The sequence below is a fragment of the Poecilia latipinna genome, unplaced genomic scaffold (assembly GCF_001443285.1).
Source record: "Poecilia latipinna isolate Pla-1442-1.1 unplaced genomic scaffold, P_latipinna-1.0 Scaffold2184, whole genome shotgun sequence".
NCBI lineage: Eukaryota > Metazoa > Chordata > Actinopteri > Cyprinodontiformes > Poeciliidae > Poecilia > Poecilia latipinna.
Window position 1 is genome coordinate 32717 of NW_015114800.1, and position 15089 is coordinate 47805.

The 15089-nt window shown below is 37.0% G+C and overlaps 1 protein-coding gene across 2 annotated transcripts in view; it reads right to left on the reverse strand.

Moving 5' to 3' along the window:
- Positions 1 to 233: 233 nt before the first annotated feature.
- Positions 234 to 15089, reverse strand: part of sema3d (sema domain, immunoglobulin domain (Ig), short basic domain, secreted, (semaphorin) 3D) — a 36974-nt gene continuing 22118 nt past the window's right edge. The window contains exons 9-18 of one of the 2 annotated variants that reach the window (XM_015017764.1): positions 12790 to 12904; positions 12506 to 12575; positions 12278 to 12422; positions 11462 to 11684; positions 11097 to 11185; positions 10806 to 10847; positions 8979 to 9133; positions 6792 to 6856; positions 6503 to 6642; positions 234 to 1397 (exon numbers count right to left, since the gene is read on the reverse strand). In XM_015017764.1, the coding sequence (XP_014873250.1) occupies positions 942 to 1397; positions 6503 to 6642; positions 6792 to 6856; positions 8979 to 9133; positions 10806 to 10847; positions 11097 to 11185; positions 11462 to 11684; positions 12278 to 12422; positions 12506 to 12575; positions 12790 to 12904 (1500 nt within the window). In that variant the 3' untranslated portion in view covers positions 234 to 941. Of the gene's footprint in view, positions 1398 to 6502; positions 6643 to 6791; positions 6857 to 8978; positions 9137 to 10805; positions 10848 to 11096; positions 11186 to 11461; positions 11685 to 12277; positions 12423 to 12505; positions 12576 to 12789; positions 12905 to 15089 lie in introns of both variants that reach the window. The other variant, XM_015017763.1, reaches the window with a different exon arrangement.

A 15089-nucleotide genomic window follows, 5' to 3' on the forward strand; every position in this document is an offset into this window, starting at 1 on the left:
TAAATTACTTTTCAAGCTTTCTAAACTTTTTTTTTTTCCCTTAAAAACATTTTAGAGACATGTATTGTTTTTCATGTTCCTGAAAATGCCCACTTCCTATTACCCACACTCGCATCGAACAACAGACCAGCTGGTCCTGAATCACTGTGGCATCTGCACAGCGCCGGGGGAATTGAGTTGCTAAATCAGGAGAGGCTCAGCTGAACTAACCCTAACCCTTTTTTTTTTTTTTATGCGCTTTAAGTGCAGCGATGACTGTGTTTGATTCCATATCTGCCTATCATGGGAAAAACGAAATAAAACTGATCACGAATGTGAGGTAATTTTATTTAAATATCTTTTAGAAACAGTAGTAAATGAGCAAACTCTATCAAGTCTACATCAAACAGGAGGGAGGAAATACAACATATCTTTTTTAGAAATACAAAACGGTATTGCAGAAAAAGAAGAATGCTACACTTACTGTACATGTTACAGAACTATTTACACTCATTTAACATTTATGCAATGTCGTCAAATTTTCTTTAAGTATTTAGATTTTTTTTATTTATTTTACCTTTAACATTTTTTATTAAGCAGTGTCGTGTTGATGGAATTCAGCTGGAGAAAGAAATATGGCTTTAAAGCTTATAGACGATAAAGTTGCAAAAACTGCTTTGTCACTATAAACTAATTGTGTGTAGTTACCATGTGTGCAATCGGTATCGTTTTCACTTTCCAAGGTATAAACATACAGATGAAAAAAAAAAAACAGTGTAAAGGTTTAGAAACATTTGGATAATTAGTCAGATATCAAATTGGCAGAACTTTGTCAGAACCTCATTTGGGGCAGCAACTTTACATTTCTGTGTCCCACTAGTTTCACCCTTAACCCCCTACTTAAATGTACAGTACAAAGTTTGTTTATAAAAATATTCATGTCTTGTCCCTCTTCTTCGCCTTCACACTGCCCTGATTATCCTCCCTCGGCTCTTTCTCTCTTTGTCTTCCTCTCTGTCCCTGTGGTGTCTCCTGTTTCTATTCTTCTTCATGTCCTGCATGTGTTTCCATTTGCCATGTCCTAAACTTTTCCCTCTCATCCTGGACGCCCTCTTATCCAGCCAAAGTGAATCGCAGTACTCTTCCAAGGAGTGGACGGGAGAGCTCATTACTCTCAAATAGTCCTTGTAACGTTGACGGGCCTCTGCGTTATGGTGCAGCTCTGCGACATCTTCACTGAGCTTGGGTTTTTTGTCAAGTTGTCCGTGTGTGAGAAGCTGCAGCGTGAGACGAAGGAGAGTGTGTGTGAAGTGTGTGTGTTCCTGAGCCACACAGAAGTATACGCCAGCATCAGAGGCATGGAGGGAGCGGATTAGAAGTCCTCTGTCTGTGTGGACAACACGGTCGTCCAGCCTGACCTGGGAGGCAAAAACAAACATGACAGAGACTCATCAGAGAGACTGAGATGAAAAGAGCACATCTGTTTTCAAATAAAGCCTTCTGCTATAAAAAAAAAAAAAAAACTCCAGTCAATATGGTATTAAGATTGAAAGTGTATGTAATCTAAAAAAAAAAAATTATTTCTGTAATTTTACTTTTGTGATACACTTATGAGTTTCCAACTACATCTATAAGGGACAATGACAACCTGAAATCAAATTATTGCTTAAATACAACCTGTCACATAACAATAATGAACAATGGTAAAAGATCTCAAACACAATGCAATATGCCCTGATTTGAAGAAATCATAAGTCTCCTTATGACCCATCTCAGCATAAGGAGGGCCTAAAAACTTTGGGACTGAAATGAGCCACTGTGAAAGCCATTATTGTCAAATGAAGAAAATGTGGAAAAACATGGGAACTTTTCCAGAATTACTCCAAGCCTACCAAATTGGATCGAACATTGCGTTGATGACTCATCCAAGAGCTCAGAATAGAAACCTGGACATCTACAGCAGGTCAGTCTTTCGGATTCTGCCATTCTTTACCCTCCAGATGATTAATCTCGTGGCACTGCTTCTTTTTCCACTTGAAGCAATGCAGCAGTGTTAAGATGACCATGAAGGACCATGAGAAACAGTGCATGTGTGTGTGTGTGTGTGTGTGTGTGTGTGCACTGTTACTGCTTGCACATGTCTGACTTCTTCAAAAGTAAACATCCATAGTCCTCCTGTGACTATTTGAAGTTATAAGTAACACAAATTGTATGTGTGTGACAGATTTGTTTTTTCTTGTGAATGTTAGTGTCTACAGTTCACTGCAAAGGTATTTGTACCCATTAAACATTTATACAGTTTTCTGTTCCTGCTGAAAAAATGTGATTGACATTAACAAAGAAAACACTGAATGTCAAAGTTATATTTTTCCTTCCGTTTACCAAATCTTTATGCACTGATTTGTGTTGGTGTGTGACATAAATCACAATAAAATATATACATATTTACAGCCATTGAAGGGCTGTAAATAAATATGACATGTGTTATATTACCTACTCCATCACACTGCCGTGTTCTAATACACTGCAGTGACTTGGCAAAACGTGAGTTTTTTCCGAACATATAAAAGTCTTTCTCAATTTAAAACAATTCAATCAGCGTTTATGTGCTCATTTTGGGTCTTTTAAGCGTCTCCACAGTCCGAAATAAAGCCATCTGTGACTAAGAAACAGCACCAGACATTTAAACTCACCCAGATGGTCTGTTTTATTTGTGTATATTTGTACCATGGTGTGTGATTTAGCCACTCCAAAAATAATGGCAATGCAGCACATCAAAGTAACAATTCTGCATCGAAGGCACACCCAGATGCATATTTGTATTTTCTTTTAGTTACCCTGACACCTTAAGTATCAAATTAAATTCACATGTTGTAAAAGAGGGCAAGCCTTGATTTAATGAACACACGGCATGCATTTTATCATCATTCATGCCTTTCTCATTAGTTATGTCTTAATGGTAAAATATTTCAGACTCTATTAGGTGAACATACACACGTGCAAGGATGTTGTGAGTATGACAGCTACATTTCTTCAGTTAATATGTTTAATAACCTGAGCGGTGGGATAAAAACAAGGGAGCACATGAGGAGAGTGAGCATTACATTGCAGGTGCAGACTGCAGCTGGCTGAGGATGTCTCCATCAAAACAAAGTGGGGAAAACACAGAGAGAAGCTGTCTAGACAACATGAAAGACACAAGAAAACCAAGTCGACAAACTGAGCAGCATCATGATAGAAAGTGTGAGGTGATTAGGGTGGGATAGAAATGTAAGGGTAACGTGGAAATTGGTCAGAATAAAACAAAAACAGAGAAGGAGAAAGATATTAAACTTAAATACTGTAGATAAGAATTTTATAAACACAACAGGCGCGTGTGTGCCAGGCGCGGAGCGCCGAGAGGTGGGCCGATGGCTCAGTGCAGAGGATCTGGGCAGAAGGGAACCTGCCCACGCCTCTGGGCCAGTCTGAAAAGAGGCGTGGCACGCCGAAGAGCGGAACAGTGCTGGAGTGTCGCAGAGTCAGCTGAGGATCGGCAAGTGAGCGACTTATAGGCAGATTGCCGTCACCTGGAGCAGCGTGATGAGTGGAGCCCAACTGGTGGCCTCGGATTGGTGACTTCTTTTAAGGACAATTACTGAACTTTGGATTTTATTAAGAAGAAAAAGGACTGTTTTTATTGTCACTATTGGAAAGCGACTTTCTTTGTAATAAAATACTCTATATTTGATCTTTCTGCTGTTGCTCTCGAGTTGTTTGCTCCCCCTTGTATCAAGAACAAAGTGAGGGGCCATATTGGTCACATAATTGTCTGTGAATTTCACTTTTTCCTTTCACTCAATTTCCCATTAAGTGCTTTGACAAAGTCCTTTGTGAACACCCAGCTTGTTTAGCAGAAAACTTCAGTGACTCATTTTGTAGATGAGCCCCATCCCGTTTTGTTGACGTGGCTGCTACACACTAAGTCAAGATTTTCTTCCTAAAATGGTTGAAGCATAGCCACAATATGTTCTGTTAAAAATCCTTTTTCACTGAACTTAGGTCACTTTTAAAATTTCTAACAAATGTGAGTGATTTCTGTTGAAATGTAATTGTTTTAGTCAGATAAATACACATACATTCAATGGTTGCTGTTTAGTCTGAAGGAGATCTTAGGTTTTAGTATTTTATTCTTAAAACATTTATTGTTGCATTAAATATGTCATTTGCACATTATGATAAAACACTAAACTTGGCTGTTGCAAAACTAACACATTCTCTGAATTAATATTATGTATTTCATTTAATCTTTACTTCTTTCTGTAACTCAGAGGACCTTCAGAGGAAGACTTTGCTTATACACCATTACTTTGGTGCAACGGGTCAACTATCACTGCATTCCTAGACAAAAACACCCCATTGTGTTAGCTACCCTAAAACACATGGCTGTGCATTGCGAATGTTTTGTTATGGTTTCCGCTGTGGGGTTGCAAAGATAAACACAGAGACAGACAAACACACCAAAGACAAAAGAACAAGGTGTTTTCCTTAGTCAGAGTCTGTAAGGCAGGAGTCCTTTGCACCTGTCTGGACTTAGATTCTCTCCCGAGACATAAAGCCAAAAGCAGACAGCTGAGAGGGTAAATTAGAAGAAAAGAAAATTGGAGTCGGAGATGAGGAGTGTGTAAGTGAGCCAGCAGGAAGGCCATTAACAATGGGAGAAACAAGACCATAAATGTTTGGACAGGAGAAAGAAGGGCTGAATAAACATATCTTTGTTGTTTCAGTGAAGAAAATTATCGCTAATGAGTCTATTTCTACACATTAAATCGTCTTTTCCACCTCATGTTTTTCTTTGCACCTCTGCTTGTCTTAAATTTTTATGACCAAGGGTTTTAGAACGCAGTTGGAAAACAGCTGTTGGATTCCCATTTGAAGCCAAAGATAGCTCACGTGTTGGAATACTTTGCATGCAAAGGAGTTTCTAACAATTTTAGGTTTTCCTTGTCTGCAGTTCTTAAAATAGGTATTTAAACCATTGTACAAGTTTTCTGTTTAGGTAAAAAAAAAAAAAAAAATATATATATATATATATATATATACATATATTTTTGGATTTTCTAGTTAACAAATACAAAGTCTGTAATGTTTCCCTATCAGACTTAATGAAAAACTTCTGAACATAAACTTTCATATATTCTACTTAAAAATAATAGATCTTTTAAGTATGCGCCTTTTCCCTCTTTGGAGTTTTTATCATGTGCCACGTCAACTAGTTTCTACTAAAGATACCAGTTATTTCGATTTCTTAGAAAAGATGCTACACTATTTTTTTTTCTAAACAGTACACCTTTGTTGTTGTTGATTTGAAAAACATGTTTTTACAGAGGGAAGTATTTTAGTTGTGAGTTGTGCCTCGTTGGTCTCAATCAATTTAATCCAAAGGATTAATTTCTTATCTGCCAGAAGGGCTGGGCATATCAATCTATATATCGATATGGGTACGAAGGTGAATAGTTAACACTTTTATTTGCAACTTCTCTTCTATTCCATATATTAAGAAAGTTACTTGACTTTCCTCAAGTAGTTCATGTCAGCACATACGCAGGAATTAAAATGTTTGTGCTCAAACATTACAAAGGTATGTTTTCTTTTAAATTCAGCCTGTTCAATTCCCTCACAAGCACAGCTTCATTCCGACACTGTCTGCACAAACAGTCTGTCTGTCTCTCTCGGCTTTCACAATGTAATATGTGACCAGAGAAACTGAAAAAAAAAAATATATATATTTTATTTCTATTTGTGTCATTTTATAGTTAAAATGCTTTTATTTGCCTAAAATATATTTATTACAACTGTAACTAACTGAAGTCAAACCACCAAATATTTCATTGATAACAATATTTCAGGAAAAAAGCATCAGTATCGAAATTCATATCAATGATAGTAGTTTAGTATTTACTTGGTACCGGGCAGATACTTAGTAATACAGTGACACACAACACACACACCTTATCTACAAGATCCAGATCATTGATAAAATAAGTAGTGACAGTAAAATATTGATTAAAATTCACTTTCATAATACAGTTTTGCACATTTCACTTCTGCTTCAATTTCACTTTGGGAATTGAAGCAGAATTTCCCTCCTTGAGGGAGGTAAGTCATTCCTTACCTCCCTCAAGGACAGGAAAGGTGCAAAAATTTATGGAAAGTCATAAACACCCATAAACGTCAGCTACACAGGGAGCGATGAAAACTGTAGCAACGTGTTCAACAGCCAGAGAGGCTGAAGTCAAATATAAAGTTTCTGGATACTGTAACATTCTTTTGTAAGCAATAATTGTCTTTGGCCCAATAACGTCCATGCTTTCTGATCCACCAGAAAAAGAAAAAAGAACTGAGGTACATCCAAAGAAAGCAATAATGGCTATCTTCAGAAATCTTAGAGAAAGAGGAGTAAGTTGGGAAGACATTAAACTGTTCATGCCAGAGTGTTTGGCTGGTTTGTGCAAACAATCTGTGGATTATTATGAGCACTGACCTCTTCCCTACGTTCAGATCCCAATTTTTGCATGTACCACCGGATTTGGGCCTGTTGAGTCTTTGGGATGCATTCAAGGAAGGTGGAGTTGTTCTGAACTCCAAAAAGAACTCTCTCCTCCACGTTGCCGCCACCGTGACCTGAAAACGTAAAACAAAAATCGGTAATTATCCAACTGTGAATCTTTTTAATTATTCCTCCTGCATTGTAGCAACTGAGTAATGTGCATAGTGGGAAATGTTAATGTGATTTATAGCATAAGTCTCCAAGCAGAATAGAGTCTACATACTGTCTTCTGTGTCCCAGCACTGAATGGCAGGATCTCCATTTTTAATGTCCTGTCTTCTGGAACGTCTGAAAAGCAAAGACAAAGATGATGAATGCACATCTACATTCATTAAGCTTCATGCAGTCATGTACAAAAATGATTTGTACCCTTCTTGTAGTTTATGGCTTGGTGTTATAAGAAATGTAAATCTCCTTCTTAGTAGATCTTACAATTTCACAAGTGTGAAAGTAGAAAAATGTACACAAATGGACACAATTGTTGATAAAGCTAAATTGATAAATTTACATTGGCATCCCTTTTTGCTTATTTTACACAAATTATCTTTGCTTTACAAACAGTTCTAAGATGCCTTTGCTTCTCTGTGGACGGTCATGCGGTCACTGAATGGTAATCCAGAACAACCAAGCCTGGGACAGACCAGTTAGCCTAGTGCTAGTTAGCCTAGTGCTAGTTAGCCTAGCAGTCATGTTTTGGATTATGGGAGGAAGCCAGAGTGCCTGGATAGAATCCACATGGGGAGAACAAGCAAATTGCATACAGTAAGACCCCAGGCAAGGATGCCAAACCAGAATGCAAAAAAAGCACCAAATGTTTTACAGTCACAACTCAATTTGTTTCCTTTATTATTTATAAAAGGTATGCAGGTGTATTTTATTTTACTGAAGAAGCTGCATTTCATTTACTTGTATTCTGATTTGGCATGTTTGAATTATGTCACTCTGAATCTTCAAACCTAGAAACCTAATTATTACCATTAACACTTAATCTGCTCAAGTCTTTTAGTTGTTTCAGTTTTGACTGCTGCTGTGGTTTCTTTACATTACATCTGTTGACAGTTTGATGTTTTCCTTTGTCCTCCCGCTCTGTACTTGCAACAGAGTAGTGTTGTCAAGTGAAGGAGGAAAATAGGAAAAGTCCCCCCTTACAAGCGTAAAAGCCTGTGATTTGAGGGGGGAAAAAAACATAATGGATGATTCTTTGACAATATCAAAGTCAATTCAACAATGATTTCAGTGGTGTTATGAAGTAAAATGTATTTCATAAATCAGAATTCCAGCTTGACTGCATTTGTGGAACAGAAAAGATGAGTAGCACCTCTGATGAAGATTATAATGGTGAACTATTCTGTACTGTTTAAATACTGTAAAGCATTCTAATATAAACAGATTAAAATCCAAATATTACTTTGACTTAAGAATGCACTTTCAATGCCAACACAAAAAGAAAACACATCAAGTTTGTGATTTACAGGTGAAGTTAGCAGAAAATATGAGCCATAGAGCCCTTTAAATTGGATGACCAAAATATATCATGGAAAACATTTTTTTTCCCATTGGACATGCTCCTTCCTTCCTTAAATATCCCTACTGGAGGTTAGGAGAAATTTCATAACAGCTGTCTTCCTTCCAGGGCCATTTTATGGGGAACATTTTAACACTGATCAGTTTTTAGCAGTAACTGCAGTGAAAACAGTGGTATTTACAGAACTGCCCCAGGATAAGGATCCTGAAGTAGAAATGTTACTTCTACCTTAAGTTCAATATGTTTAATTCTATTTCTTTTTCTGTCAAACAGCTTCACAGGAAATAATTCTGAAATGTCACACCAGACAAGAGTTTACTTGTCCTCTTTTGTGATGTTGCTCACTTGGGCTCCTTTAGTTTATATTGTTTCTTCCTCCACTTCCTCCTGGGACATCTGTAGCACATAATCACTTAAGATCTACTTTCAAAGATCAGGGGTAACCAAGAAAGCAGGGCCTCCACTAATTCCAAAACAAAAACAGCATCCCCACGGTCTAATAATAAGGCACTGTGACCCATAACTGCTGGGTCTTGTTTCTGTAGCATTTAGACACATGCATGAAAGGACAAATAACAAAAACATGGGTAAACGACATACACAGCTTGTTTAACAATGGTGACACTGAGACGGGGTGCGGAATAAATTGTGGAAAAAAAAAATAATTCTAACCAAAGCATTTTTAAAGGACACATCAAAAACAGTTTCTCTCTACAAAACAATTTGCTCATACCAAAAAGATCTAATAAAAACATAAAGCACAACATGTGATTTTCAGAAAATCCCAAGCTAAACAACAATTCTTTCAAGAACACAAACATGTACCGGAAAAAAAAATTATATGTATGAACTGCACAGCTGCATCTCATTTCCTCTCTGTCCCACCTCTTAGATGCCGGGACATATCGGGAGCATGTGTGTCCATCCCACGCGCAATAGGGGTCTCGTGCCAGGCAGCATTCAGCACAGGCCTGGCCATACAGGTGACATCTGCTGAGGGAAACTTGAGCGAGGCCTTCCTTGGAACCCACGTATAGTTGTTGCTAAAATCAAACACAGCATTTTTGTAGAATTTGTTTTAAAAAGAAAAGCTACACAAGGTTCCTGTAAGATGTTAACATTCAGTCATTTTTGGCATAAATGCAATGTTAATTTGGACCTTTTAATGATTTATTTCAACTGCTGTCTTTCCACATTGAAATGACATTTTGTATGGATGAAAAAAAAAGCCCAAGTAGTTTTGACATTTGAACAACTGAAGAATGATAAGATATATTTTTTAAGAAATTATGTGAATAATCAGGGTTTCCTGAAACACTTAAAAGCTGAATGGGAATAACAGCACTTTGCACCAGTCTGATGGTTGACGAACCTAAATAACTGAGTAAACACAATTAAATGTTTTTGTTCTTTAGCTGATGTGTTCTTCATTCAGTAATTTAGCAGCAAAAATGTTTTTTGAATTGAAAAATGTTGATTATTTTATTGATTGTTTATGTTCGTCTTCATGCTTTCTTTATGCCGTTTTGTAGTCATAACTCTGGGTTAATCACGCAAGCCTCTGATGTTCCCATAACTGCATCTGCTTTCGCTGGCAGTTCGTTATATTTCAAAATGAGAAGTTCCTTGAGATGCTGGACGAGTCAGTTCCTTAACACCTGAAATTATCAGTGATTGGGGGAATTTTTCTCCCATATCAGAGGACTTTGTAAAAACAGGAGAGCTGCCCTGAGAATTATGACAGTTTTTGAAATGTGATTTTGTGTCAGAAGCTGAAAAGTGTAATAACTGTTTTATCCTTTAATCATGCGGCTTAGATATCTGTGAACACTAATTTGCTTTATACGAATAAGAATGACATTTGAAATTTTCACTTTAACTCATGCTCTAATATTTCTGAAATTTAAGCTGTGGAACACTTTTCTTGCAAAAGACAAAGAGACAATAGCGTTGTGAGAAAGCTCAACACGTTTTATTGTATGTTTTTTCTTTAGTGTTCATATATAGGTTGTTATCTATGGGGTGCTGGTCGTAGGCGTGAAACTTAAATATTTCCACCAAAATTATGCCAGAAAGTTATTGATAACTGTTAAAACTGTGGCCAAGATGAAATTGACTATTGATGTAGAGGAGAGCACAGTTTTTTCCTCCGTCATGTACTGAGTTATTTCTGTCAAAAGCTGGGAATTTTTGTGGTGATTACAAAGAAAAATGGCGTCACTAAAGTAACTTTCTTAACTAAGCACAACTACAAAACAAAGCACTTTGTATCCAATATTATGGTGTTCGTTAGTTACTAATTGTATGTTACAATATCTTATTAGCTTCAAAATGCCAACAAATGCAACTCGAAGGATACGGCCTGACATGTCTGGAAACAACAACATGCAGGCACAAACAGGTCAGACAGTGTTCAGGATTAATAGCAGTTGTGATTGGGGCTGAAGTGTCTACTGACACCTCTGACCCCAATGCAATTAGATGGCAGAGTGAAAGAGCTGCAGGAGAAGGAGGACAGTCTAACGCAGTGTCAACCTGGATGCATCCGCAAGCAAGGAGAAGGGCAAATAAAAAGCTTGTCTTGTGACACATCAGGCATGCGTCATGCGACATAAGGAATGCATGAGGTGCGAATTATCGAAAGGGCAAACAGAAATGTTATTTATGTAGACACACTGATCTAAGGCTGTGAGGGCAACATGGGTAATGTACCTTTTTAGAAGAAATCTCCAATGTTAAGATGGGAGATGAAACCTGTAGAAACAAGATGGGAAAACACCTCAAAAACACTGCTGCATTGGTTTAAGAAAAAATAATAGGTGATGTTGTTGAACAAACAAAAGACATGGCAATTAGAAAGGCAGGGCAACCACATTGTGGTTTTATGAGACAGCTGCTCCATTGACAACCACAAAATTACTACAATATGTCTGAAAGCAAATCTTTTTTTTATATATATATATATATATATTTGTGTGTCCAAGGTTAAGCTGTATATCTCACCTTGAAGACCTGGAGCTCCTCAAGAATCACTTCCTCTGTTGACCACTTCTCTTGAGTGATGCTCACCACCTTCAGAACAGAACCAGCATCTGCAGCAGAGACAGAAATAAAGTGTTGAAATCATTCGTATCACCTTGATTTCAAAGGTTTTATTTCTTATGTAAGCCATGCATATTGTGTGTATAGTTGATTGTATATTCAGTATATCCAGTCTTTGTCTAGACATCACTAGTAGTTGAACACAAAGAGAGTCTTAAACTGCTAAAAATGTTAGTTGTTGATACATATGAGCATTTGCTGAGTCTATGTGATCCACTGCCCTCTGGTGTTTAAAAAAAAAAAAAAAAAAAAAAAAAAAGTCTCACCTGTTCCCAGGAACATGACCTCATATTGCCCATCATCTGCCATAACCCTGTCCACCACAATGTGAGTCAGGGAGTAATCCACTCGGACACGTGTGAAGACGGGTCGACCAGCCAGGGGGTAAACTGAGTGGTGCATCAGCGGGTGGAATCGAATAAAACTGATCACCTCATCTGGAAAGTCTTTGGTAGTCTTGATTCTTGGATCATACGTCTTACTGGGGCACTAAAAAACAAAAGAAAAATGATTCCCCCTTTTATTATTATTATTATTATTATTATTATTAGAGATATTTTGTTGTATAGATTTTAAACTATTAAGAACATCCTTTTGTCACATTTCCTTATGTATGTCTCCATCTAGTGGTAAAAATGACAACTACATGACAATCTAATGTGAAACATCTGTGCATCCCCTCTTCCCTGCTTTATTGTTTGCCATAGCTCATACTGAGCCCTCACTCAATTGTGCACCTGAGGTTTATAAAGCACCACATCCCCCAAGCATCCTGTTCACTGCCCTGATTAGAATTCTTAAACAAATTAAATGAGAACCTGATTAACATGTCATATAACCTCCTGAAAGCCAAGGTTAGGTCATTTGTAATGACGCTGAGTAAGCAAATGATAACATGCCCTACAGCTTCTTCAGTGTTTCACCCTTTAATCCTCAACATTTAAATTAGTTAATGTTTATGATTTTGTAATTTAAAAGAAAGCTGTGGGGTGTTTTTGTTCCCCGACTTGTCCAAATAACATCTATAGCCAGGAAAGACCCAATTTTTCTTTCTGTAATCATCTATGTGTCAGACAACATACCGTTCCAGGACGGGGATATGGTATTCTCCCCTCATATTCCACCCATCTGTGGTCGGGCCCCTCTTTGTGGGCATATGGTCCATTGAACGCCGCCCTTATGTCTGCCATGCTATATACACATACTGCTGAGCCCCGGAAAATGGAACTTAAAGAAACGGTCAAATGCAGAACAATGTAAGCCAGGGGTGAAAGAAGAAGTTTGTGAACATGATACAAAACGTGACCTACCTGGAAGTAGAGAAGACTGCATAAACTATGGGATTTTTTTCATCTCTGGTAGGAAGCAGAAAGACGTCCTCTTCAAAAAAAAAAAAAAAAGTTGAGAAACACAAAGGTTATTTTAAATGACACCACTCTACAGCTTTCACCAGGAATCTATTATTGGCTACATCTACCACTGTGCATGTGCTGATTCAATTGCTCATTAAATACAATGCTCACAGAAAAACACTGTTAGAAGATAAAAGTCATTTTATTGTCCTGACTCACTTTTGAATCACATAGTCACTTACGGAGCTCATCAAAATGTGTGTCCACACCATCTGGTCCTGGAATTGAACACACAAGCCTGGCTTTGAGGAAGGTGGTCCACTTATTGGTTAGACTCCGAAGACCGCCGACATCATTCTGAAACACAACAGCAAGTAGTCACAAAACCATGGTCTGATAATGACATGAGGGAACTTTTAATAGAGCTGTAGAGTCCAAGTGATCTTCTTCATAGTGGAGGTGCACACAACATCAGAGACTTTGACTACGCTCATTATTTGTTTAAACAACATGCCTAAATATGTGCAAAGCCCTAAAAATGTCATAATCTAATAAACAGATTAATAATTTAATAACTTACAAAGCCCTAATTGTATAATTTAATTTATTGTTTTACATTTGGATACAATGATATGAAGCGCTAATGATTCTTTAAATGGTTATAGTGCATTGCCCTAAATGTTTAAGAATTAAAATCAGTAATAATAATAATAATAATAATAATAATAATAATAATAATAATAATAATAATAATAATTTAATATGTTGTGAATTCCCAAATATGTATTTCTTTATTTAACTAATTTCTTCATGGTTTCTGTGTAGCAGTGCATCATAACATAAATAATGTAATTAACTTTTGCTCAACAGATAAATTTTAATGTCTGACTTGTTAACCTGGACAGGAAATCAATGACAGAACAATCTCACAATCAAATTTTTAGCCCCACCTGTTGACCGCAGTGGGTACTGCTGGCACCAAAGTAAATTCATTCTGAGCTGTAGAGCAGGACTATCAAATAAATTTAGAAAATGTTGGCCTGAAGTTGACATCCTCTGCCGATGCTAGGCTCTAATTGGGGAGGCGACGTTAACTTCATGGTGGAGGACGAAGAAGGACGAATAAAACTGTTCATGAAATTATTATGACTTTTACACATAGTGGATAAACATTTTATGAGACAAATTACGTTATTTATTCATGTATAACATACACTGACATATTTATTTACTCATTTGCAAATTTATTCCATTTCTAAGTCGTATTAACTATCTCTAAATCAATGGTGCCCATGTCAAACATAGCCTGATCAAATGGCCGATTTCCTTCATTAACATGTCATGCAGCTCTGCACAGGCCTGATAGGTCAGAAATTAATTCAGGAGTGCTGGAGAAGGGATGCATCTAAAGGTTATAGCACAGTCAACAGCAGTATAGTAGCTTTCTAAGGACTGGACTTTGTTACCTCTGGTATGGATTTATAGCGATTTATTTACTCATTATATTTGGGCCTTCCTAGAACTGCTGCATAGTTAGCACTAATGAGACCCTTTATATACTTGTCGTATTTAAGAAGAAACTAAGAGGAAAAAAAAATCGAAGTGGAGCTTGTTTGAAGGGAGTTCTGAAATGAAAACATTTTCTACAAAACAACTCATGTTTCATCTTTGCATATGAATTACTTTCCTCAAATTGCAATGTTTGACCGAGCTTTGCTTGGGGTTCTCAAGTGGGGCATGGAAAGGTAAGTGGATGAGTTAAACAAGACGGATAGGGTTTGGTACATTCAAAAACAAGAATGCAGATAAGTGTCCCCTTTTGAAAAATGCATGCACTTACGAAAGATGCTTCACAGGGTGACCGTCATCAAAGTGAGTTAATCTTAAGGGCCCTTAAGTATGTCCTTTCACATAGGAGAAAATAGTCATCCACCAATAAGGAATGTAAAGGTAAAAAAAAAGAAGCAAAAACTACTCCAGGGTATCAGATGGTAGGGAAAAAAAGAATCTCCTTTCTGCCTGCCCTGCAGACATCTGCCAAGATATAAACATGCTGAAAACTGTTCCTTCGAGTTTTAGCAATATATCTTTGAATGCTAATTACAAACCACTGAATTCCATTTGTGGTGACAAATGGTACTTCGAGTGCTTCACTAAGGTCCCCAATTATAAATATGCCCCGTGTCATTCTAAGCTTACAATTGCTTCGCTGTGAGGTTAAATATAATTTGGTTGACTGTTAACATTATCATCAAATATAACATCTTACAACTTTCTTTGCATGATGTAACTTATATTGCCCATAATAACTAATAATCTGATTGGTCTATTGCATTGGCCAATGCAACAACACAGGTCCCACCTGTGCAAACAAGAGTTTTTTTATTGCACAAATGTCTGTCTAAAATGACATTTTTAGACAGGCATTTGTCTGTCTAGATTTGCTTTTCAAATCTGAAAAGTAAAGTGTGTATTTGTATTTATCCAACATTTTTGAAAACCATGAATAATTTTATGTCCATTTTAAAAATATGTGTCATCT